Source organism: Candida albicans, chromosome 1 (genome assembly GCF_000182965.3).
Source record: "Candida albicans SC5314 chromosome 1, complete sequence".
Classification (NCBI taxonomy): Eukaryota; Fungi; Ascomycota; class Pichiomycetes; order Serinales; family Debaryomycetaceae; genus Candida; species Candida albicans.
The window spans coordinates 173,672-199,282 of record NC_032089.1 but is presented as its reverse complement, the minus strand read 5'-3'; the positions used below and the strand labels follow the sequence as shown (position 1 = coordinate 199,282).

The following is a 25,611-nucleotide window of genomic DNA, read 5'->3' as shown; positions in this document are numbered from 1 at the left end:
TTATAATTAAGTAACATGCATTCACATAAAATACCAAAAATTATCTATTTACAAGGTTGATATTACACACGATTGATGAACTTTTTCAAATGACCTCCTTTGTTTGAAACTTCCACAAACCCTCTTAAGCCTTTCAAAGCAGAATAACTAAATCTACCATTACCATGATTGACACCAGCTTGCTTTCTTTTGAGTCCACTAGCTCTTTTTATAAATCTGTTGGCAGCTGCCTTATGGGATTTCATTTTGGTTCTAGTTTGAACAAGCAAATTAACACTGGATGGTTTCCCCATCAATATCCTGCTTGTACTCTGTATGATATTTAAAAACATTGATATTCTGTGAACAGTCCCTTTCACCTATTGTAAAGATCAAGAGAAATTGTCAGGTCCAAAGAAAACAAAACGAAAGAAAAAAAAAATTCTTTCAGCATACAAAGAAGCATTAACAAGTTGTCACAAAATACACGACCATGCAACCAATGACAATGCCATCAATCGATGATGTGGGAACTCAAGTCCAAGCAACAAAGACATTTAATCTTCATCTTCACTAGATTCATATCCAGTCAATATACCATTTTTGCCACTATCGCTGTTATCTTCCTCCTTATCGTCTTTGGTTGAAGATTGTTCAAGCAATCGCCTTTCCAATGTGTTTTCTCTTGCCTTCTGTAGGTTCTTCCTAGGTAGAATCGCTGGCTTACTGATACTTCCAAGAGATATATTTTTCGTCTGTTTGGACAGTGCTTTCTTCCTCTCTCGTAATTGCTTGAATCTTTGAAGCTCAATTGCTTCTTGCAGCTTAATCTTTCTTTCCTCATCCAAATCCCTTTGCCTCAACTCTTCATAAAACTTTGTAGAATTCTTATCAAGTAGATATGCTGAATTCTTAGACTCCAACCGTTTTTGATATTCATGAAATCTTCTAGCTTCAAATTCTGTTAGTATACAAAAACAAACAAATAAACAAACCAACAAAAGAAGACTGTAACATACTTCGGTTTTCACTTAACTGCTGCTTTAAAGTTTTTCTTTCTGATTTTTGATCTTCCTTTTCCATTGGTATCTTAATTAATTATGAAGAGCCACGAGAATAAGAGGTTATTAAACAAAGATTTCGATTAAAAAAGTTGAACAATAACAAAATTCTATTTCCTTGATGGTGGATGGTAGTTGGAGTCGCGACTACTTTCATTTCCTATTTCTCTTGAACTCTTTTTTTTCCTCCCATTTTTTTCTGCAGTTGTTATTCTGTTTTATTTTTTTTTTTATTAATACACTCCAGATTGATATATAGATTTTGCATTTGGACGTTGACTACTACAGGAGTATATCAATAAACAAGTGTTTAATAACTGTGACAAAAGGCAGACAAAAGCAGAGTTTTTGTGAGAGAGTCAAGATTAAAGCTTCCTCAATACTATTTTATTTAACGTATAACAAATAAAAACAAGAAGCTTGTAATCAAACATACACCTTGCTATGTCATACAATAACAGAAGCGGAGGGGGAGCAAGTGGTGGATATAGTCGACGTGGATATCATGGATCTCACCGTGGAGGATATAGAACAGGTCGTTCCAAGTATCCGGAAGACAGGTACCTTGTTGGCGGGATGCTATCTCTTAACAAAGGATCACATTATGAATCAAGTGATAACAGGTATATTCCTAATGAAATCGGATCGAAGTCACCTGAAAACAGGTCTCATAGATCAAGTACCAAGGATGGTAGAACACCATCTGGACTAAGTACGCCCTTGTCTAGTAGCGACAAAGTATCAACACCCATTTCGATAGAACTGATTAATGGTTCAGACCGCAACACTGGGGTGAATAATAAAGATTCTGAATTTCCGAAACTATCTCACCATTCAGATTTCACACTGACTATTCCATTTTCAAGATCAATAAATCCCCAGAAAAATTTCATGGTCATAAATGATTCACATACACCGAAAACTGATAAAGGTATACAATCTAAAAAGATACGGTACAATGGAGAAGGTGTGAACCATGTATCCGACCCTAGAATAGCTCAATCGAATCTGAATTTGCAAAAACCGACCAAAAAAACTAAAAAGACACCATATAAGCAATTACCTCAACCAAAGTTTGTGTACAATAGTGATTCCTTGGGACCAGCTCCAATGTCAACCATAATAATATGGGACTTGCCAATCTCCACAAGTGAACCTTTCTTGAGAAACTTTGTTTCTAGATATGGTAACCCCTTGGAAGAAATGACGTTTATAACTGACCCCACAACAGCTGTACCTCTCGGTATTGTTACCTTCAAGTTTCAAGGGAATCCCCAAAAGGCTTCTGAATTGGCGAAAAATTTTATCAAGACAGTCCGACAAGATGAGCTCAAAATTGATGGAGCAACATTAAAAATAGCGTTAAATGATAATGAAAACCAATTATTGAATAGAAAGCTTGAAAGTGCCAAGAAAAAAATGTTACAACAACGATTGCAAAGAGAACAAGAGGAAGAAAAACGACGTCAAAAGCTTGTGGAAGAACAGAAGAAACAAGAACTTTTGAAAAAGAAAGAGAAAGAACATCAAGAGTCTGTTAAGAAAGAAAAAAGTGTTGAACATGAAAGTACCATAGTATCAACCAGGGATAAAAATTTGGTTTATAAACCAAACTCTACAGTTCTTTCCATGAGACACAATCATAAAATCATTCTGAGTGTGATATTACCCAAAGATTTAGAGAAATATATTAAAAGTCGACCATATATATTAATACGTGATAAGTACGTCCCAACAAAGAAAATTTCGTCTCATGATATCAAGAGAGCATTAAAGAAATATGATTGGACAAGAGTTTTATCAGATAAATCTGGGTTTTTCATTGTGTTTAATTCTCTTAATGAATGTGAAAGATGCTTTTTGAATGAAGACAACAAAAAATTCTTTGAGTATAAGCTCGTCATGGAGATGGCAATTCCAGAAGGTTTTACAAACAACATAAGGGAGAATGAACTGAAGTCCACAAATGATGTTCTTGATGAAGCAACAAATATATTGATAAAAGAGTTTCAAACCTTTTTGGCAAAAGACATAAGAGAAAGAATCATAGCACCCAATATTTTGGATTTATTGGCACACGATAAGTATCCGGAATTGGTTGAAGAATTGAAATCCCGAGAGCAAGCAGCAAAACCAAAGGTTTTGGTAACAAATAATCAATTAAAAGAAAATGCTTTATCCATTCTTGAGAAACAAAGACAACTTTTCCAACAGAGATTGCCTTCATTTCGAATGTCACACGATAGAACTCAACAGCATAAGCCAAAAAGAAGAAACAGTATTATCCCCATGCAACATGCCCTTAATTTTGATGATGATGAGGATTCCGAGTCACACTCTCAATCAGAATCTGAGGATGAAGATGAAGATGAAACTACTGCAAGTAGACCTCTCACTCCTGTGGTACTGACAATGAAAAGGGAAAGAAGTTCTACAATCACCAGCATAGAAGATGATATAGAGCTTGAGGAACGTGAAATCAAAAAACAAAAGGTTAAAGTGCCAGCTATAGAGGCTGAAATAGCTCCAGAGAGTAGCCCTGAAGAAGGTGAAGAAGAAGAAAAAGAGGAAGTTGAGATCAAACAAGAAGCTGAAGAGGTTGATATTAAATTCCAACCAACCGAAGAATCACCAAGGACTGTTTATCCAGAAATTCCATTTAGTGGTGATTTCGATTTAAATGCATTGCAACATACTATAAAAGATTCAGAAGATTTGTTATTAGCACAAGAAGTGTTATCTGAAACTACTCCATCAGGGTTATCAAATATTGAATATTGGTCTTGGAAGAGCAAGAACAGAAAAGACGTACAAGAAATTAGCCAGGAAGAAGAATACATAGAAGAACTACCGGAGAGTTTACAGTCGACCACAGGATCTTTCAAGAGTGAAGGGGTCAGAAAAATCCCTGAAATAGAGAAAATTGGATACTTGCCACACCGCAAAAGAACTAATAAACCAATTAAGACTATTCAGTATGAAGACGAGGATGAAGAAAAGCCCAACGAGAACACAAATGCAGTACAGAGCTCACGTGTTAATAGAGCTAACAATAGAAGATTTGCAGCTGATATAACTGCCCAAATAGGTTCTGAATCCGATGTGTTGAGTTTGAATGCTTTGACCAAACGTAAAAAACCGGTCACTTTTGCCAGATCTGCTATTCACAATTGGGGGTTATATGCAATGGAACCAATAGCTGCAAAAGAAATGATTATAGAATACGTTGGAGAACGTATCAGACAACAAGTTGCCGAACATAGGGAAAAAAGTTATTTAAAGACTGGTATAGGGTCGTCGTATCTTTTCAGAATCGATGATAATACAGTCATTGATGCAACTAAAAAGGGGGGAATTGCTAGATTTATCAATCATTGTTGTAGTCCAAGTTGTACGGCAAAAATCATCAAAGTTGAAGGGAAGAAAAGAATAGTCATTTATGCTTTACGAGATATTGAGGCAAATGAGGAACTTACTTATGATTATAAATTTGAAAGAGAAACCAATGACGAGGAGCGTATCAGATGTCTTTGTGGGGCACCGGGATGTAAAGGATATTTAAATTAATTGCATAAACGTGTGATAAATCAAGTGGTGAAATTTAGTATTGTCAGATAATTCTGATGTCATATGTGTGGTGATTCGACCAACCCCCCTCCTTGTTTCAAATAAGTCAAGCCATGTTTATACAGCATCATTTTTTCATTGAAGGAAAGAAACATGATCTAATTTAGTTTGCTCATTCGGGGGGCTCACAAATGTAAACATACTAAATAGGAAATCAAATGGAATAACTATCGTATTTACTAAATCAACTCTAATCTGCAAGGAAAATAAGAGAATTAGCAATAATCAAAGAAAAAAAAGAAACAAAAGAAACTAATTTGAAATACTATGAATAGAGAAAGCAGTTTATTATGAACCTGTTCAATGCATACCAATCTTACAAGAAAACATTAATCGAGCAGGACCAATTGCGATGTAATCAAAATTGTTAACATGAGTCTGTGTCTATTCGCCTACTACTAACCTTAGAGTGTTTAATTTCAAATTGAGTATATATATATTGCAATAACTTCCCTTGAAACTGATGTTGTTCTTGTCTATGGGAAAGTTAGGATGATTTCAAAATCAAAACTCGTCTCAATTAGGATAGATTATAAATAGGAGTGAAACACACAAAATTAAGTAGTGATAGTAGTAGTAGTAGTAGTAATAGAATATGTGAGCAACAGAAAAAAACGAAAAAAATGATTGCAAAAACAAGCCTAGTCACGTGCAACACTCTGAATTGAGCAGAAGACAAAATAAACAAACGAAAAGCCAAAAATTCTTAAAAAGGAAATAAATAAACAAATCAATTGATGGGCAAAACTAAGAGAGAGAGAATGGAAAAAAAATTTAACATAAACTAATTACAATAGAAACACCTACTTAATTTATATATAAATTAATATAATATATCCAACAGTCTTTTTTTTTTTAAAAAGTTTCTAATTCCTTCCTTTCTTCAAATTTTTTTTTTTACTTTTACCCTTTCATTTTATTTTACAGTACCTCCACCCCACCAGCATTGATTATTAAAGAGGTTTAACCTTTTTGTTTTGCATTAATATTTAATCGTTTATAACCATTTATATCATCTTCACCCAATTGATATACCAACCACATCAGCATTTATAAAAAACATTTAGACGCCCAGCAATATTTTCTCTATTAGCTGTCACTAGAATTCAACAATTGAAATTACCCAATTTTTTAAAGACACCTTGATCTCATCAATTATCTACATTTGCAAATTAATTCTGAATTAACACATAGGAAATTTCCATCTGATATGTCGGCGCTTCGTTCACAACCTTTACAGCCATTGAATAGTGGCCAGCTCAATGCTAGAGCTAATAACATTACTCCTGTCAAATCAATTAGACGCCCAAAGGAAAATGTTCAACCAACAGACCAAAAACAAAAGAAAAAGAAGGAAAAGTTATCGGCATTGTGCAAGACACCCCCATCTATAGTGAGAACTAGAAATGGACGAGACTATCGTCGAGGCAACTTTTTGGGTGAAGGAGGGTTTGCTCGTTGTTTTCAAATGAAGGATGCCTCTGGTCAAATCTATGCCGCCAAAACAGTCGCTAAGGCATCAATCAAAAACGAGAAAACAAAAACAAAACTATTATCAGAAATCAAAATTCACAAATCTTTGAGACATCCAAACATTGTTAACTTTGTTGATTGTTTTGAAGATGATGTTAATGTATATATATTGTTAGAAATCTGCCCTAATCAATCCTTAATGGAACTCTTGAAAACAAGGAAAAGAGTGTCTGAACCAGAGGTTAGATTCTTTATGGTGCAAATTGTCGGTGCCATCAAATACTTGCATTCTAGACGTGTAATTCATAGAGATTTAAAACTTGGTAATATCTTTTTCGACCCAGAAATGAATTTAAAGATTGGTGATTTTGGCTTAGCATCTGTTTTACCCTCAACTGATTCAAGAAAGTACACTATCTGTGGTACACCAAATTATATTGCTCCAGAAGTTTTAGGTGGTAAGAACACTGGCCATAGTTTCGAAGTTGATATTTGGGCTATTGGTATCATGATGTATGCTTTGTTGGTCGGTAAACCTCCATTTCAAGCTAAAGATGTCAATGTTATTTACGAAAGAATAAAGAAAACAGAATACTATTTCCCAGAGGACAAGCCAATTTCTGAGTCTGCCAAGCAATTGATTAAAGACTTGTTGAGCTTGAATCCATTACACAGACCTACCATCGATGAGATATTGCTGTACGATTGGTTCAAAGGTCCATTCCCGGATAAGACATACGAAGTCAGTTTACAAACTCTTCCACCAGGCCTTGACCAAATTACTAGAGCTCAATCACTGGCTAATTTCAAATATGCAAAGGACTCAGCTGGAATTTACACACCAAAAAACAAGAACCCAGTTGAAATCTTGCGTGCAGATTTGCATTCAGAACAACCAAGAACTTTACTTCCTCTGTCGCTATCACCTAATGATACTAGAAACAAATATCAAGAAGTGGATCCTGGTCAACTAGGAAGACCTAGAAGAGTCAATTTCAGCTCTAATTTTTCAACAGCAATAAAAAGACTCAACCAGGTGTGCTTTGAAACCTATCAAACCATGAGAAGATTGGAACATTCAAGACACGATGAAGTTGATGCCAGTGAATTTCCAAATTGCGAGAATCCAACTTTGATCAGCAAATGGGTAGATTACTCAAATAAATATGGGTTTTCTTACCAACTTAATAACGACGACATAGGGGTTTTGTTTAACGATGAAAACACATTGTTGAAACGCCATAATTCAGATAGATTTTTGGAATTAATCTATCATGAAAATGAAGGGTGGACTTGTATTGAAAACTCTCTTGCAAACCCTCCAGCTCAAGCTAAAAGACAGTTAGAGATTGTTGATTTTTTTGCAAAGTACATGAATAGTAACTTGTCCAAAGTCAGTGAAATTGAGGAAAGAAAAGAAACTGTGTTTTTGAGACGCTACACCAGAACTCCTGATTACATAATGTTTGAGATGACAAATGGAAACTTTCAGTTCAACTTTAAAGACCACCATAAGATCTGTATATCCAAAACTGGTTTGGCTATAACACATATTTCGCCAGGGCGTTTAACTCAAACTCAACCACTAATTCTGGTTTTGAAGCAAGGAAACTTTCAGCATGAAAATGTTCCGGACTGTATGGAGAAGATAATGGTCATCAAAGAAGCTATCAAGAAAAAAGCATTTAAAGAAGCTTAGAGACAACGCTACTTGATATTTGCAATATTTTCTCTTTTGTATTATATAGTTACTTCTCGTTATTACTTTCTTTCTTTCTTTCTTTTTTTCATCTTTTTATTTCCAAAATATGCCACTTTCACGTTGCTAATAAACATCCTTTTATTTAGTAGTACTACTGCAAATTGAACTGTAGCCCATATTCATTATAAAACAAGAGATATAATAAAAAAAATATATAGACAAACGTCCTATTCTATTTTCTATAATACATTTTCGCCACCACTAATCGTAACTATTTCAAATCACTAATACTCGAAATCATCTTCAGTATTATTCAAAAGTGCCTTAAGTGCCCATTCATCATTGAATTTACTTTTTATCACATCTAATTCACTGATCAAACCGGAACATGCATTTTGCAAAGCTTCTCGTGGTGAATAATCGTCTTCAGTTTGAATTCTTAACACAAAGTTTGCAAATAAAGGATGCTCAACTTTATAGGCAGCAAATAAAACTCTATCATCTTTTAACAATTGAGCCCTCAATAAATTGGCCAATGTATGATCTTCTCTTTCAATCTTAACTATTGCTGCATTTGGTACTTTTGTATCCGGTATTATTTTTATTCTTTATCATGATGTTAATAAGCTTTTCAAAAAAAAAAAATCAAAATCAAAATCAAATGTTTAGCAATGACATATATATACTTACTTATCCACGCCATCTGGCAATATGAAAAGTTCGAATCTATCTGGAGCATTCATTATTGGAAATGTGTATTTATAGTATTTTGGTGATGTAGGGTTTTAGAATGAAGTATGGTAGTTTCCTCTCTCACTTATGCAATATGTTGTTTTTTTTTCTTTGGTCAAATTGGTAAAAACTTGAGAAGACAGAAAGAGAAAAAAACCAAATGTAAAGTGATAGTGATAATATCCGGGTAATTTGTTATTTATGTCCCATTAAATTGTTTTACCCAAAATTGATTTTTTTTGAAAGTCTCGGTCGCTTCACCCACCACAGAGAGAAAAGAAAAATTCCTTGACAACATCTTTGGATTGAACTTCTCCAAGTTAATAACCACAATCAAACACAACCACACTTAGTCTGGTCTTCATATCTTATAAACTGGAGTAATATTAATTTATTATTATTTACTTCAAAACAAGCAAGTGAAGCAGGATATTTTTTCTTTTTTTTGATTTATCACAATTCAGAGTTTTTGAAATACTTTAAAAAAGCAACTGATACAGTTTTAAATACAAATCACATTTTCAATCTCCTCCCCCGTTCAAAAAGATTTTGAAAGAGTCTTAATGTCGAATCATCAGGAACCTTGGAACAACCAACAGCGACCACTTGGCCAGCCTTTCAAGTATGTTTCTATATTTTGTATTGTTTATCCCCATCGATTTGTTTTGTATACTAACATCATACTGTTTTTTTTTAGTCGTCAACATCCCCCAGTATTACCACCACCAGCAACGTTGGAGCAAGGTATGTTTTTGAAATGCCTTTTTAATACTTAAAGAGAAAAGAGGTACTAACCAGTTATTAATAGGCGGGCAAGCATTTTATCCCTTACCAAGTTTACCAAGTTTGGGCAATGGCAGTGGCCACCATCCACATGGGTTCAACATCCCATCGATCAATCCTGCAAGTGATCAGATACAGATGGGACAAGTATGTATTTTGAAACCAGCTTTTGGTGTTATTTAAAAGAATATAACAACAAACAGAACAACCCATACTAACTCCAGTTGTTTAGTCACCATCCGATCAATCAAGACAGACAGCAGAATTGAGAAGACCTTCTAATGTGGCATTAAATCCACCACAAACAACTAATTCAACTCATCTCCCACCACCCAGTTCTTTGGGACATGTTGGCAATGAACAAGGTGCATATCCCCCAACCATTTCACAACCAGCTCCACAAGCATCTCCTGTTATTGGAGGGGTTCCTAATCGGTCTACTACTACAAACGTGTACAGGCCATTAAATGTCAAGGACGCGTTATCCTATTTAGATCAGGTCAAAGTACAATTCAGCAACCAAGCTGAGGTATATAATAACTTTCTTGATATTATGAAAGATTTCAAATCACAAAGGTATGTTGTTGAACTTTCTGGGTGCGTTTTGGTTTTGTCGGCCATTGAAAATTGTATGGTCCTGTATATAAGCGGATCCATTGTGCCGACAAGCCTTGTGTGTCTCGCAAACAACCCACCCGCACACAGATTTTTTCTTTTGTTCCATTTTACTAACAAACATTTACTTTTAATATTAGTATTGATACACCTGGAGTTATTGATCGTGTTTCGACACTATTTAGAGGACATCCAAATTTAATCCAAGGGTTTAACACTTTTTTACCACCAGGATATAAGATTGAATGTTCATTGGACCCATCAGATCCTAATCCAATTCGTGTAACGACGCCCACTGGTACAACTACAAGACCTAACCTTTCAAGTGCTACATATAACCAACGATGGGGTGGTGAAGAAAGCCTGACCATTAATCAACAGGAACAGTCGTCCCCACAGAGTCAACTGGCCCAACAGGCGCAACAGTTTGCTGACCAAGCTTCCATGGAAGCACAAAATGGTGCTAGTGGACAAGTTGGGTTCAATCATGCTATATCTTATGTTAACAAAATTAAAACTAGGTTTGCTAGTCAACCAGACATTTACAAACAGTTTCTTGAAATTTTACAAACGTATCAAAGAGAACAAAAACAAATTGCTGAAGTTTATGAACAAGTTACTGTATTATTTGCTAACTCACCAGATCTTTTGGATGATTTTAAACAGTTTTTGCCAGACACCAGCAATCTAAATTACCAACAGACACCAGCACAGGATGGATATTATGTTAACAATGGAACACAGTTGCCGCCTGTTGGCAATTTCCAACCTGCTGGACAAGCCACAAATCAACAATATGCACAATTACAGCAGACAGCTGCTCAACAACAAAACAATTTCCAAGGTGCAGCCAGTCCCGAATCTGTTTATGGAGCTCCATCTAATGAACAAGTTGTGGGAAAGAAAAAGTCTGTTTCTGAACCCTATCAAGATAATTACAACCAAGAAAGTCAGTACTCTAACATGAGGACTGGTGCAGTACCACAAAGAGGGCAAAAGGTATCAAATAAAGCACAAGTCCCTGTACCTGTTACAACCAACCCTACATTAGTGCCAGGTGTTCCAGAACCAGTACCTCCATCAGGTACGGTTAAAAGCACTTCGTTTTCAGAAGAAATTGGGTTTTTTGATAAAGTTAAGAAGGCCATTGGTAACAAACAAACATACGGCGATTTTTTGAAATTGTTGAATTTATTCACTCAAGATATCATTGACAAAGATACTTTAGTTGAAAGAGTTCAAGGTTTCATTGGAGACACAAATGTTGAGTTATTTAATTGGTTTAAAATGTTTGTTGGGTACGAGGATAAACCTCAAAATATTGAAAACATCACTTTCAAAAAACATCATCTTGAGCTTTCGTTATGTAAGGCCTATGGTCCTTCATACAGACAATTGCCAAAAGCAGAAACATACATGCCTTGTTCAGGTAGAGACGAGATGTGTTGGGAAGTTTTGAATGATGAGTGGGTTGGCCATCCTACGTGGGCATCGGAAGATTCAGGATTCATTGCCCATCGTAAGAATCAATATGAGGAAATATTATTCAAGATCGAAGAAGAAAGATTAGAATTCGACTATTACATGGAATCCAATTTGCGTACGATTCAAATTTTGGAAACTATTGCCAATAGAATTGCCAATATGACGCCGGAACAAAAGGCAACTTTCAAATTACCTCCCGGCTTGGGTCATAACTCCAGTACAATTTACAAAAAAATCATTAGAAAAATCTATGATAAAGACCGTGGGTTTGAAGTCATTGATGCTTTACACGAGAACCCTTCAATTGCTGTTCCAATTGTGTTGAAAAGATTAAAGCAAAAAGATGAAGAATGGAAACGTGCTCAAAGAGAATGGAATAAAGTATGGAGAGAAATGGAGCAAAAAGTGTTCTACAAGTCATTGGATCATGTTGGGTTAACATTTAAACAGGCCGACAAGAAATTGTTGACTGTCAAGCAATTGGTAAGTGAAATCAGTACTGTCAAAGTAGAGCAACAAAACAAAAGATTGCACCCGTTGACTCCTAAACCTCAAGAACAATTAAATTATGATTTCAAGGATAATGAAGTTTTATTTGATATCTTGAAATTGGCAGAAGTTTTCATCAACAAATCCTCCACTTACTCAGTACATGACAGAGAAAAGTTGTTACAATTTTTACAATTTTTCATGTCTTTGTTTTTCAGTATACCGACAGAAACCATTGAAACAGCATTGGTGGCAAGAGGCAGAATTGAAAAGTCGTCTGAAGAAGAAAACGAAAAAGGTGACGTTGAGATGAGTGAAAATGGATCAGATTCTTCCAAAAAGAGATCAAGAGACACAGATTTACTTAAAGATGTCTTGAAGAAACAATCCAAATCTAAAAAGGATGATCGTTCAGGATCACCAGGCTTGCAATCTGCTGAGTTAGCTATTCAAGAAGCCAATGAAGAGCTTGAAAAATCGAGTGAATTATGGATCACAACTGCCAATACCAAATTTCTGTTGAACGATGAAAACATACAAACGAGACGGGACAAATACAACTTGTTTTGTAACACAACTATTTATGTTTTCTTCCGTCACTTGCAAACTTTGTATACCAGATTAGCCGAAATCAAATCCATGAATGAAAAAGTTGGCAAGGAAATTAGAAATCGTAAATTTCCTAAATTTGCAAAAGATTTGAATTTGCTCCTGCACCAATTGGAAGACATGGGTGTTGAGATTGTCGGAACCAAAGATTGTTATAAACAAGTGTTAGAATTATCAGAAAAGTTAATTGAAGGAGAGATTGAACATCAATGGTTTGAAGAAAGTTTACGTCAAGGTTACAGAAACAGAGCCTACAAGATTTATACTATTGATAAAGTTGTACAAGCTATGATAAAGCATATGCATTCGATGATTACTGATGCTAAAACCTCCGAAATAATGGTATTATTTGAGAATGATAGATTGAAGCCTGTTTCAAGTGCCAAAGAACAAATTTTGTATCGTATACTGGTAAGGTCGTTTATGTCACCTGAAGAGAATATGTTTAAAATATCGTTCAAAGAAAGCGATAGTAGTGTCAATATTCAATTTATCAGTCTAGATGATTTAACCATTAATGACCATGAAAATGTTGAAGAGAAATACAATTATTATGTTACCAGTTATGTGATGTCACATCCTACAGAAGGCGTACCAGCTTCCAAATTGAATATGCCATTTGCAAGATCATTTATCGAGTCAGTGGATGAAGAGTCAGTAGAAGGACGTACTGGATCTGGTCTTAAAGTATCTGTCAGTGAAAACTCATACAGTTTGTTTTTTGAAAGTGGTTCGCATGATGAATTTGTTTCCAAAGCTGTTTATAAAAAGCAAGACTCTAATTCTAAAAGAGAAGATAAATTGGCTCATCTTAAAGATCTTATAGACGGAGAAAATGGTTGGAAGTCTAGTCTTCCAGAAGATCAAAACCTTGAAGTAACTGAACAAAAAGTTGCTATTTTATTTGATAAAGGAGGTGTTGAATTTAAGAAATTTGAGGAGGTGTTGAATTCATCTGATAAACTGAAAGAATCGGAGGCTAATGAACCTACAAAGGGAGCCACGGAGAATGTTGAAGTCATTGAAAACAATAATGACAACAACACAGAACCAGACGCAAAATCAGCAACTACTGAAAACAAACAAGAAGATACTATTGTTGAGGAAACAAATGATAGTACAATTCAACATGACGTTGATGACACTACAGCTGATGAAACTAATAATACAGAAGTCCTTGGAGAGAATGACAAAGCCCAATCTGAAACCAAGTCATCTTAGTTGTTTTTTTTTTAAAAAAAATTAGTTTGATTTATTTACATGTGTGTTTATTTTATATTTTTCTTTCCCCCCTTTTCTTTATTTCCCTATTTTTTATTTTTTTATATTTTATGTAACTGTTTTATATGTATTTTAAATATATCTACGTGCTTTTTATTATATTTTCAAATGTTATAAATTTGTAAAACGTATTGTTTTATTTCAAAACATTATAAGAAATATAAAAGTTCTTTGTTTACAAAAGGAATACAAAAAATACAGACTAACTCAATTGAATCTTCTTTCTGCTGCTGCTCTAGCCATTCTTTCCGTGGCCATACTATAAGCCAATTTTGCTCTTTGATTTAATCTTTGACAAACATAATTTCTTTTACCTCTTGCAATTAATATTCTTAAAATTATATCTTCTTTAGATGTTTTACTGGCAATCGGATCTGATTTTGCTTCTTTTATTTCTTTAGCAGCTTGCTTTCTGGCTTTTGCAGTAGCATTAGCATTGATGGTATTATTTCTTAAAAGACTTCCAGTTCTATTCATGCTTTTCCCATTTTTAATTGAATTCCCATTATTTTCAGTATGAAATGCCAAATCGGCATTATTTCTATTGTTCAACATTTGTACATAAGCAGTAGATAATCTTTCTACTTCTTCAATCAAATATTCATCGGTTTGATCATATAAAGCCGGAACTAAAAGTAATGATTGATATTGATCAGTTTTTAAATCTTCCATAGGTGGTCCATTACCTTCATGATGGAAAAATGTACACAAGAAATTAAGCCAACCTAAAACAGTTTCAATTTCATTAATTGATAATGGTCCATCAATTCCTAAAATCCCAATTGAAGATAATGAAACTGTGGCGAGTTTTGATGAAACAGATTGCCATGATGTACCACCAGATTCAGTATTGATTTTCGCTTTTGATAATTTAGGTAACATTAATTCATCAGCAGCACTAACAACATTTTTCCAAGTTGCCACCATAGTTTTCATAAAGATTTCATTCATCAAGAACCCTTTGAGAATACTTAAATTCATATTCAAATAATCACATAAATTTTGTATTGATTGTTCAAATTCTTCTCTTGATGGTTGACCTTTAGCACAAACTGATTTCAAATTGGCGCGTGAAAAGCAACTCTGAATGAAACCTGAAAATTTCTCAACTATCAATTTAATTGATCTTTCTTGAGCTCTCATTAAAGCTCTAAAAGCTCTCCCCATGACAAATTTGGCATCCAAAATTTCACTTTCAACGGCAACTTCAAGTACAACTTTCCCTTGGAAATCTAGGTCTAAAGTGATTTCTTCAGGGATACCACTGGTACTAAATCTTCTGGGGTTTAATTCAAGGAATGCCTTACCACATAATTGATGTTGACCAAATCTATCATCCCAAACAACAACTGAAATATCAAGTGATGACTGTTCTGGTGGGATGGTAATTTCAAATTCTTCATCCCATTCAGGATCAGGGTTATGATCGATTGTTCTTGTCCTTGTAAGTAACCTTTTACCATTCAAATCAACTGCGGCGACATAAGGATTAATTTTCCCCCACATGGCATCTTTCGAAGCACGAAGATTTTCACCGCGAACAATTCTAATGGAGAAAACATGACTCAAATATTGTTTTGGTGATGAAGAAGTTGCAGAAAGTGTTTCCACATCAATCCAATCTTCAAGTTTTGTTAATTGATTCATCATTGCTGATAAGTTATTCAATGCCACACAAGTAGTTGCTTCGAAATTGTAAACCACTTCAGGTTCAGGTCTTTTAAAATTTTGAATATTTGAAACCACATTTTTAACTTCATGCAACCAATTCTTTTTCGATTCAGGAATTTCTTCTTCTGTTGGTTCTGGGGCCGGAGGTTGTAATTCTTGTATTATTTTTTTTGAAACTTGGTCAGAATAGAACAATGCTCCATTGGAAATACTTTTCAATAAAACAGTATAAACATTGTTGATCTGATTTTCATCATTCCAATTCTGTTTTTTAATTGTCATTACATATTGCTTAATAATGGCAAATATATCCAATATAGTATGACTGCTTCTTTTATCATCTTCATCTAAATCAATGGGTTCATAGTTATCTTTTTTGAGTGCCTCATTAACAATACCATGTACTTTCTCATCACTTTCATTGACCCAAGCTTCCAAATAAGGGTAAAAGAATTTCTCTAAATCAAATTTAAACACCGAGCCAGCTGGCGTTACTTGATTATGAATATCTCTAATTTCGTTAAGCAATTGATAAACCTCCAAGGCATCGGCATAAGGTATTCTTTCATCATTGTTTTGTAGTATTGTTTTAATGTAGTTAAGAGTTGCTTCAGCATCACTAGCAAACATTCCCGTAGTGATTGAAGCAACAGTTCTCGCCACATTTAAAAATCCTAATAATGGATTCTTGTAACGTTTCTGTAGCTTCTTGATATCGGCTATTAAACTGTCACAAACATTAATTATGTGAATCACATTGACTGAACCATTTCTAGGTAAACTAGCAAGGTATTCTCCATATCTGCCTCCAGCAACTTTCATTAATGACTTTGTAAGCCTTTTTTCCCATTTTTTAGGTAAATTTGTCTCTTCCATCAATGGGAATAATGCATCTGATTCAATGTAATCACCAAGGAATTGCAAATAAGGACCGAATTTAGGTTTCACAGTTTCATTGAATATCAATTGAAGGTTTTCTTTCAATGCATTAAATACTTGACTATAAGATTCAGACAAGTCATTCACCCATTCATTTTGATCTTCAATTGACCATATGGTTTTTTCATCCCAATCCAAGTTCCCATCTTCTACCATCTGTTTACATAAATGAAACAATTTTTCACTGGCTATAATGTTTACAGGAGTTGATTTCTTCAGTGCAGTATCTAAGGGAAAATCAACCAATGCATCTGCAGATTGTGCTGCTGAGTATAAGGCTACTGCTCTAGTGGGGTAGTCTATGTGCCAAGCTCTTGCACAAATATTAATCAAGTCCAATTCATTTTTTTCGAAAAATGGTTCATTGGGGTCAGAAAATTCCATTTGATTCCGAGAATTCATTATGCATTTCACAAGAGTCTGGAAATATATTCTCAGTTCTCCATTCTTGGGAAGAACATAATAATCTTCATCACTAGGAATTGGCGGTATAGGTAAAAGTGTCAAGTCAGACGGGATTTTGTATCTATTAATAACTTGAGACTTAATGTGTTCTTGTCTTTCTTTCCATTGTTGCAATGCAGTGTCAGATGAGAAATTATCTAGGTTCACCTGTATTTTAGCTAATTCTTGGACATCATGATGTAATGGTTTAGCTAATGCTATGTCTTTATATTTGAATACATCTTGTTGTAATTTCGTATCGTCAACATCGAAAATCTTTTTAAGTAAATCAACAAATGATTTATTCATGTCACTTATTCTATAGGATTTAGTTGGATACTTGACATTTTGATTGGATTCAGGTTGTAGTTTGGCATTTGATGTTTGGAAAGAATCTTTTCTGGCTTTCAATTGTGATATCAATGCTGGATCGTAATCTTTCTTTGCCGTCACAATTTCTATAAGAAAATCAACAAATTGTCTAGTTTGTTCAAAAACAGTGTCAGTTATCTCGTCATCATTCATTTGTGACACTTTTTTTAATTCTTGATTTGCAAATGCAGCAAATTTAGGTATCAAAAAATCAATTTTCCGAACCTCATTCTCCAGATTGGGATCTAATAATTCACCGTATATTCTTAATAATGATCTTCGAAATTTTTCGTCAACTTGTTTTTTATTTGTCATGATCAATTGTAATTGAGTTTTCAAGTTTTTCAAAGCATACTGTGGGATCTTTTGGTCAAATACCATACTTGATCTATTGCTACTAGGACGTGTTGTTTGTTTGATTGATTCTAGTATTGGTGTTCTAAACCGAGCTTCATTACTATATTCCAAAAGAATAACTTTCAATACATATTTGTATAATTCCTCTTTACTAGCCGGTTCCGGACCCAAGTGTGAAATCTGTATAGTCGACGTGGACGCCATACTCACTACTCTTCGTGATCTCGGCAGATCCACAGAAGGTGAATTCCTCGATTTCATTGTATGACGATATTGATGTTGTAATTTCAAAAATCAGAAATAAAAAAATCAGAAATAAAAGTGGTTGTAGTAGTGGTTGTAAATATTATAATATAAGAATCGCAAACAAGCAAATACAATTTGTATAGTAGTAATACAAATTATGAACAGGCAATCCAAAAAAGAAAACAAAAATTAACTCAGAATTTTTTTTTTTTTGGGCTTAATTACACACAACTTTTCCATTTTTAGTTTATACTTAATGTAGGTACCACCACCCATCACCACCACAGTCACCGCCGGCTCCAACATATTCTCTCTCTCTAATTCTTTCTCTAATTTGATTTCTTATTGTATATTTTCTTTATTTTGTAAATGTTTACTTTAAATCCCCCGTCAATCCAACTTTGAAGATTTACAGGATACTATTGAAGCTGAATATTTATACTATGCGCATATTGTAGAGAGAATAAACTATCCCCGACAAAATTGATACTTTTTGGTAACTCTTTATATTACTTTTTTACTCTAAATAATACATTACAAATACAAACTTATAACTCAATCCTCCTATCCCATCTTACCCCAAGTTTCTTACTCTTCTTCTGAAACACTTTCCTCTTTGACATTATTTGCAAAGTCTTGTGTAGTATCGGGATCAGGATCTTCTTCAGTCATACTACTTCCAATTCCAGTGGAAGAAAAACTTGTTTCCCAATCTTCTGGTTTAAAGATATGATCACTTAAAATCTTATTCATATGGAATGCACCAACACTCTCTAGAAAAATCATTTTTGGTTAGTAAAATTTTTGTCCACAATAGATCTTGTGATATATATATGAATAACATTGTAATGTAACATACTTTTTTTAAATAATTTTTGCAATTTTTCATCACATTCAATTTGTCGTTTATCTTGGGGATTTTGTAAATTGTGATCTTTAATATATGCCCATAAAAGTTTTACCACCTGTGGCCTTGAACATTTATCAACACCAATCACATTGGTTAATTCTGGAGATAATGCCATTTCTCTATTAAAAGCATTATTAGGGGCCAGACGTTTTGTATTGGATTTTGATTTCGATGATTTTATTTTTGATGCTGTTTGTGTTGCCTTACGAATAGTTCGTTTCCCAAACCTACCCATTTCTTCTCTCAGTAACTTAGCTGCCAAAAGAGCATCTTGTCTCTCCATTTCTTTCCTATCGATTTCTTGTTTGCGTTTTTCATCATTTTCTCGTCTTTCAACTAAATCATGGTATCGTTGTAATATCACTTCATTGATTTGTTTCTAAATAGCCCAACCCCTTCAAAAGGGGAAAAAGAATGTTAATATTGGTACTCTTAAAGTTAAAAGGAAAATTCATATCAAACATACCTTATTTGGGGTTAGATCCACTTCAAATAATTCTTGTAATGCATTTCTTATTCTTTTCACAGTTATTTCTTCCAAATTGGCAACACTTAAAATGGCCTATTTCAATGGTTAGTATATCGTTAGGAAATTTTATGCTTATCAAAACAATTATAAAAAAAAATTGTATCATACGTCAATTGTAGGAAGGTATTGTTTATAATCAAACTTAATGGTAGACATAATACTGTATTTTTAACACTATTAAACAACAAGAATCCCAAAATATTGATTGTATTATTACCAATTGATCAAATTGTTTTGGCTCTTAAGTTTTTGGATTTTATTTTTATTTTGGTTTTGTATTTTTTTTTTCCTATTTTTCCTTTTTTTCCTTCTACTGCTGGTGCTGCTGGGTGGTGTTGGGGAATCAAATTTATTTTTTGTCTGTCTGCTCCCCCTTCTTGGCTTTAAGGGCCTTAAATTGGTGTTTCCTGCCATGCCCGTTGCGTCGTAGGCTGGCCTAGCTTTTACATCGCATATTATTTTATGCGTCTACAAAGGGGCCGACCTACAACATCTCTTGTATATCCTACCGCGCCTGGGGCACAACCAGCCTAACAAGAGCTTCAAGAATTCACATTCTTTCCTTTCAGAATATACTATGGCAACCATTTATATATTAGTTATATATCTTTTCAAAAGAACACATTAAGTCAAATTAAAACCCATTCTTCTACTACCTACTTTTTTCTCCCTTAAACAGCACCTTGGTTTCTTAAATTTCGTTTATGTTGTAATTCATTCTTTTTAATCAATTTCTTTCTTTCAGCACGTTTCAAAGTTCTTGGATCAATCAATTCATCTTCAGTATTTTTCACTTTATCATCAACTTCAACTAACCATTGATCATCAATCAGTTTATTCTTACCTTTATACCCCCATTTAGGTACCCATTCACCAGTATCTTCATCATAAACCATTTTCCCATCTTTAGCCTTTGGTTTAATTCCCTTTCTAGCAGCAAATTGTTGCCATTTAGTGAGTGGTTTAGCCTTTGGAATAGGTTTTTCTCTAGGTAATATTGTTGTTGGTTCTGGTAATTGAATTAAAGTCATAGTGGAGTTTTGTCCCGTGGAAGATCCATGAGTTTCAGTAGTGATTTTCACTGGTAATGATAATATTTGATTTATCAATAATTGAACATTATCTCTAGTTACTGATTGAAGATGATCTTCTTTTATTGATTCATCTTTGGATAATAATTTTTCATTATCTAATGGATTAGGATCAAATGTTGCTAAATTACCAAGATCATAAGTGTTTGGTATTGGTTTATCAACTGTCACTGGTTTATATTCTTTTTCTGATGACATTAGGACTAAGTTATTATTATAGATGTATATATGTATGGTAAAGAAAGAGATAAATTTCTACTTTTGAATTTTTTTTTTTCAGTTCCCATCTCTCTAACTTTCTAACAAGCAAGATGATGATGAGATGGTGCGACAAATATTTTTTTCTTTGGCTCTTATACAAATCCAAAAACAGTAATTTGTGGACGCCGCATTCATTCATTCTTTCATTTATTTACCGTCGAAGACTATTTAATACCCAAATTGATACTAAACCCACTACAGCTATTGCTGCTCCTGTCATTATTATATGTTTAATATCATCTTGATCCACTGACACTTCTAATTCAATCCCCGGGGTAGCACTAGATGGAGTTTTAGCAGCATCAACCAATTGAATAAACATTTCATGAAGGGAAGAATTCCATGCTAATGAAACATGTAACGGTGAATTTAAAAATAAATCACGTGTATAATTTTCTGGTTGAACATCACAACGTTGTTGTTGTTTATCCAAATCAGCTTTTAATGCAACAAATACCGCTGGTACTTCATCCAATAAATGTCCGTGTTTTTCTCGTAATTCAACAAGATATTGGAAACTTTCTGGATCAGAAGAATCATAAGCATAACAAATTACATCACATTGATCCAAACGTGATTTATTTTCCAATATTGCAGGTTCTAATTCCCCTAATTCTTCTAAAATCAAATAACATTGTTTCCCACCCCGTAATTCTATATCTTTAACCACTAATCTGGGTTGAATAGTTGGGGAATAAATATCACTATATGAACCATGTAAAAACAGTTCTAATAATGAACTTTTCCCAGCTTTGGGGGCCCCCACTATAAAACAATTAAATACATTTCTATCATTTACGGCATTTCGATAAGTTTTGCCATTTTTCTGTCTAATTTTCCTTGGTTTGGTCACTTTAAGAGCTTTAGTGGAATTCCCTTCATCAAATCCTAAATAAGCCAAATATTCTAATGTGGTTTTATAACTTAAAAAAGTAGTTAGATTCCATTGTGCTAACCATCCTTGTAATGTAACATAACCTTCTTCATTACAAACAATAGATGATGGGAAATTCGATTCAACCCATAATTTAGGTATCCCTGGGGTTGATCGAAATAAAGTGTTTAATTCATCTTCATTTAATCCACCATCATTATCTTTATCAAATTTAATAAATAAATCAACAAAAAATTTATACCCCGTGGGACTTAATTCAACACTAGAATGAGGATTAACATCTAATCGAGGATACAAAAACTTATCACTTAATGATAATGAATTGGTATAATGATAAGCTCGTAATATACACCATACAGTTTCATGTCTTCCTGATTCAGCATAGATTTTATTCAATAAAATAAATCCATCTTCAGATATACCTTTACTTGTAGTTGTGGTTGTGCCATTGGGAGTACCAGCGCTTGTTGCTAAATGTTGTTGCTGTGGCGGTGTTTGTGTTTCTATTGTTGTATTATAACTTGGTAAAATTTTTTGATCAATTAAATTGACAATTTCTTCATAATCTGACTTACTAGCTTCTATACCAAAACATTTCTTATGTAATTCTGATAATTCTTCAAAATTTAAATATCCATCTTGATCAGTATCACTTAACCAAAAAATTCTTTTCAAAGGTTTAATAGCTCCTGGTTTCAAATTCCCTTCTTTAGCATCAAAAATCGGTGATATGGGATGAGTCACAGCTCGTTGACATAAATAAAATGCTTCCACCACATTATAATTATTTTTGGCACTACATCGAACTCCAGCTTCAATTTCCTTAAATTCATTAATAAGAGGAACAAATTCATCAGAATTAGTCGACTTTAAATTGGATTTAGATTTAGGAAATAAATCAGATTTATTGGCACATAATATAATTGGTAAATTAACTCCCATGGATCGAAATAATGGCATCCAATGTAATGAAATTCGTTCATATGTATAATGATCAGAATAAACTAACCATATGACATCAGCTCGTTTTAATTCTTTTTGTAAATTAGTCATATCTGATGATGATGTATCTATGATGGTTGTTATATTGGGGATATATTCCAGAATTTCATTAGGTTGTACATTATTAATTGAGGATTCTCTTTCACGTTCACGTTCACGTTTATTGTTGTGTTTTCGTTTATTTTTCATTGTTGAAGGGGACAGTTGATGATGATGGTGATGATCTTGATCATTAAGATATTCTTGACTACTTTCGATATAATCATTTCGAGATATTGTTATTGGTGGTAAGACATTATTTGTTTGTGGTTCGATTATTGTTTCTTTAATTAATGAAGTGATTAATGATGATTTTCCAACTGCATCATCTCCACAAACTACAACTCGAATTGCATCTGGTGACATTTTTAGGAAGTTGTGCAAGAGGGTTTGTTTTCACTGGATTTTATTATGGATAATTCAATTGTAAGATCATTCTCAACACCAAAAAAAAAAATGTTTTGCTCGAAACTCGTAGAAATGGCGCAACCAAAGAAATCTGGAGACAAGTCTAGGTATAATGAACTAAACTAAAGGTACAAGCAACTTACAGTTATCTATATATGTATAAGCATATATTGACATGACATGACATTATATAAAGCTCTAATAGAATTTATCAAAATATGTTCCAAAATCTTCAAAATTATTATGTTGAACTTCTGGAATCTTTTGAATGTATGGTTCACCATGAATGCGCGACGAATTGTGAAGATTAGCAGGATTCTGTTGAGTGTTTAATTGTACTTGACCCAGAATCGATTGCGTTTTCCGTTTTTGTGGTGTTATCAGTTTCACTTTCTCGACTTGAGTGCTATTTACTTCATCGTCGTCATCCTCATCTACTTCTTCCTCTATATCTGCTTCTCGTTCATCATCTACTCCCAGAACCCCTCCATGATGATTCGGACTATTTTCCACTTCAACAAATGCAGATAATTTATCATTACGACAAATTTCTTCAAAATTGGCTTGCTCTCTTTTGGCAATAACCCCTTTAATATTATGTAAATCACAAAGTGAAAAGCTTCCGATGCTTGCCTGTAATATTCTCTGCGATTCATTAATCCATAGTTGTTTCTTTTGCACGGTTGTCAATTTTTGATACACCAAAAAACTCTTGTTTAACAAATTGATCAAATTATGGGTTTCTCTAACCCTCATTCTTTCAATTGTTGGGGTAAGACAAGTTTCATCTGGTATTTTCACGGGCCAATCATTGATGGGTAGGTATAAAGCAACCAATTGGCAAAATATTTCAGCTGCTATCAGACTATTATTGTTGCCATTACCATCCAAGTTATCAAATTTTGGTAATGGCTTTTGAGCAAATAAATCTTGGAACCAATCATTTGTCAATAACTTTGCCTTAATTCTTCGATCACGTAATTTTCTTCTTAATTTACTTTTCTCTCGTTGTCCACTTGCTGAATCACATGATATTTGTGATATCGCCAATGATTTTTTAAGTACTCTTCTCTTTTTACCCAGTTTAGAATTGGTATTTGTACCATTGAATGATTCACTAGTCATTAAAGGGGTATTACCACCGGATTGAGATTCAGATTTTTCAATAGAACTAAAATTGACATCAACACTACTATTCCTTCGTCGATTTTGGTTTCTAATAATTGTCACTTCATTACTTGGATGTAATAAATCACCTTTTTTCAAATCAAGATGTCGAATTAAAGATCCTCGTTGACTAAATTGTTTCTTACAAAATCGACAGGTTTTCCCCGTATCGGATAAATTATCATTGTGTTTTCTATTCATCGATAATGACTCAGATAATGCGGTTGCTCCATTGGTGACTACTAGGGGATCTGGGGAAGACTGCATAATGGCAGGTGGGTTTTGTGATGGTACTCGTAACATAGGTTGGGGTTGGGGTTGAGCTTGAGTTTGAGCTTGAGAATTTAGTAGTGGGATCTGTTGTGAAGGTAATTGATGTTCTTGATGATTTGGTTGAAACAATTGTTGTTGGAATTGATTTTGAATCTGTTGCTGCTGTTGTTGCATTTGCGGTAATTGGTGTTGTGGATGTAATTCATTTGTTTGAGTTGGCAATTGAGCCAATTGGTGCAATTGTTGTTGTTGTTGTTGTTGAGGGTCTGCACTATTATGTTGGTGAGTGTTAGACAAGGAAGGGTTGTGAGAAAACTGGAGCTGGTGTTGATCGTTATGTTGTGAAACACCTGAATTTGGATCTTGATTCAAATTATCCATCATTAATAATATAATCTTATTCTTTATCCTCCGTCTTTTCAATTCAAACAAAGGCTTGACTAAATGATTATGTTGAAACGTTAAATATTGGAGAATAAAAACAAAAAAAAAGAACTAAAAAATTCAAAATGATTTTGCTTTAAAACATTGGAAGGAATTTAATAAATCTGGAGAATTTCTCGAATTAAAGGGAAGCAAAAATAGAATACACAATTTGTTAGGAAGAATTGATCTAAAATTGATTCGGTTGAGTTTAAGATTAACAACGAAATGTAAGAATTAATAACTTTAATGGAACAAAAAACAAAGGGAAACTCTCTTTCAATAACACTAATAAATTGACAATAGTTACAAAATTGAACAAAGAAAAAAAAAAAAAAGCAAAATTAGAAAATTCTTGAAATGTGGATAAAGTGTTCGATAAAGTTTTTTGTTACTTTAATTACTTGAATATTTGATATATGAAATTTAAAGGTTAGAATATTGATAACCAAAAAAAAAGAGTGATACTTATATTCAACAATTGAATGACTAAACTATTTATTTTATGGATCAGCTATATTGAAATGTAATAACAGTAAAAGGGGGATCCTGGGGGAGAATGATGATAACAACTAAAAGGCTGAAATCAATAGAGGGGTTGGAGTCAAAAAAAAAATTAGAGAGGTGTGTATATTAAATTACAAGCTGATTGTAAAAAAAAAAACAATTAATAATTGAACAAACTCATTACAGGAACGCAAACACCAATCATGATGTCACAATACCAATTGCTAAAGATGCATATTGT

General features: G+C 33.7%; 11 protein-coding genes across 11 annotated transcripts; 3 read left to right on the top strand and 8 right to left on the bottom strand. All coding sequences in view use genetic code 12, as the record gives it.

Annotated features, from left to right (window-relative positions):
• Nucleotides 1-62: 62 nt before the first annotated feature.
• On the bottom strand, nucleotides 63-332 carry CAALFM_C100980WA (uncharacterized protein; the record flags this gene model as incomplete). The annotated part of the gene is made up of 1 exon (XM_019475063.1): nucleotides 63-332. The coding sequence occupies one exon, from the start codon at nucleotides 330-332 to the stop codon at nucleotides 63-65; it is 270 nt and encodes an 89-aa protein (XP_019330608.1).
• Nucleotides 333-536: 204 nt separating this feature from the next.
• CAALFM_C100970WA (uncharacterized protein) lies at nucleotides 537-1,062 on the bottom strand (the record flags this gene model as incomplete). Its single annotated transcript, XM_019475062.1, has 2 exons — nucleotides 537-931; nucleotides 999-1,062. The coding sequence occupies 2 exons, from the start codon at nucleotides 1,060-1,062 to the stop codon at nucleotides 537-539; spliced, it is 459 nt and encodes a 152-aa protein (XP_019330607.1).
• A 422-nt stretch (nucleotides 1,063-1,484) lies between these two features.
• SET1 (histone methyltransferase) lies at nucleotides 1,485-4,607 on the top strand (the record flags this gene model as incomplete). The annotated part of the gene is made up of 1 exon (XM_713878.1): nucleotides 1,485-4,607. One exon carries the CDS (start codon nucleotides 1,485-1,487, stop codon nucleotides 4,605-4,607), a length of 3,123 nt encoding a protein of 1,040 aa, XP_718971.1.
• Nucleotides 4,608-5,877: 1,270 nt separating this feature from the next.
• Nucleotides 5,878-7,839, top strand: CDC5 (polo kinase; the record flags this gene model as incomplete). Its single annotated transcript, XM_713879.1, has 1 exon — nucleotides 5,878-7,839. One exon carries the CDS (start codon nucleotides 5,878-5,880, stop codon nucleotides 7,837-7,839), a length of 1,962 nt encoding a protein of 653 aa, XP_718972.1.
• A 287-nt stretch (nucleotides 7,840-8,126) lies between these two features.
• Nucleotides 8,127-8,585, bottom strand: RPB11 (DNA-directed RNA polymerase II core subunit; the record flags this gene model as incomplete). The annotated part of the gene is made up of 2 exons (XM_019475061.1): nucleotides 8,127-8,448; nucleotides 8,533-8,585. The coding sequence occupies 2 exons, from the start codon at nucleotides 8,583-8,585 to the stop codon at nucleotides 8,127-8,129; spliced, it is 375 nt and encodes a 124-aa protein (XP_019330606.1).
• Nucleotides 8,586-9,137: 552 nt separating this feature from the next.
• On the top strand, nucleotides 9,138-13,776 carry SIN3 (transcriptional regulator; the record flags this gene model as incomplete). The annotated part of the gene is made up of 5 exons (XM_019475060.1): nucleotides 9,138-9,196; nucleotides 9,272-9,318; nucleotides 9,383-9,504; nucleotides 9,590-9,933; nucleotides 10,113-13,776. 5 exons carry the CDS (start codon nucleotides 9,138-9,140, stop codon nucleotides 13,774-13,776), a joined length of 4,236 nt encoding a protein of 1,411 aa, XP_019330605.1.
• A 267-nt stretch (nucleotides 13,777-14,043) lies between these two features.
• Nucleotides 14,044-17,880, bottom strand: CAALFM_C100920WA (uncharacterized protein; the record flags this gene model as incomplete). Its single annotated transcript, XM_713881.1, has 1 exon — nucleotides 14,044-17,880. One exon carries the CDS (start codon nucleotides 17,878-17,880, stop codon nucleotides 14,044-14,046), a length of 3,837 nt encoding a protein of 1,278 aa, XP_718974.1.
• Nucleotides 17,881-18,453: 573 nt separating this feature from the next.
• Nucleotides 18,454-19,460, bottom strand: CAALFM_C100910WA (uncharacterized protein; the record flags this gene model as incomplete). Its single annotated transcript, XM_019475059.1, has 4 exons — nucleotides 18,454-18,638; nucleotides 18,725-19,154; nucleotides 19,242-19,337; nucleotides 19,413-19,460. The coding sequence occupies 4 exons, from the start codon at nucleotides 19,458-19,460 to the stop codon at nucleotides 18,454-18,456; spliced, it is 759 nt and encodes a 252-aa protein (XP_019330604.1).
• Nucleotides 19,461-19,975: 515 nt separating this feature from the next.
• Nucleotides 19,976-20,593, bottom strand: RRS1 (Rrs1p; the record flags this gene model as incomplete). The annotated part of the gene is made up of 1 exon (XM_713883.1): nucleotides 19,976-20,593. The coding sequence occupies one exon, from the start codon at nucleotides 20,591-20,593 to the stop codon at nucleotides 19,976-19,978; it is 618 nt and encodes a 205-aa protein (XP_718976.1).
• A 214-nt stretch (nucleotides 20,594-20,807) lies between these two features.
• Nucleotides 20,808-22,958, bottom strand: CAALFM_C100890WA (ERMES complex Ca(2+)-binding regulatory GTPase; the record flags this gene model as incomplete). The annotated part of the gene is made up of 1 exon (XM_713885.2): nucleotides 20,808-22,958. One exon carries the CDS (start codon nucleotides 22,956-22,958, stop codon nucleotides 20,808-20,810), a length of 2,151 nt encoding a protein of 716 aa, XP_718978.1.
• A 240-nt stretch (nucleotides 22,959-23,198) lies between these two features.
• CAALFM_C100880WA (uncharacterized protein) lies at nucleotides 23,199-24,824 on the bottom strand (the record flags this gene model as incomplete). The annotated part of the gene is made up of 1 exon (XM_713886.2): nucleotides 23,199-24,824. The coding sequence occupies one exon, from the start codon at nucleotides 24,822-24,824 to the stop codon at nucleotides 23,199-23,201; it is 1,626 nt and encodes a 541-aa protein (XP_718979.2).
• Between the last annotated feature and the right edge of the window lie 787 nt (nucleotides 24,825-25,611).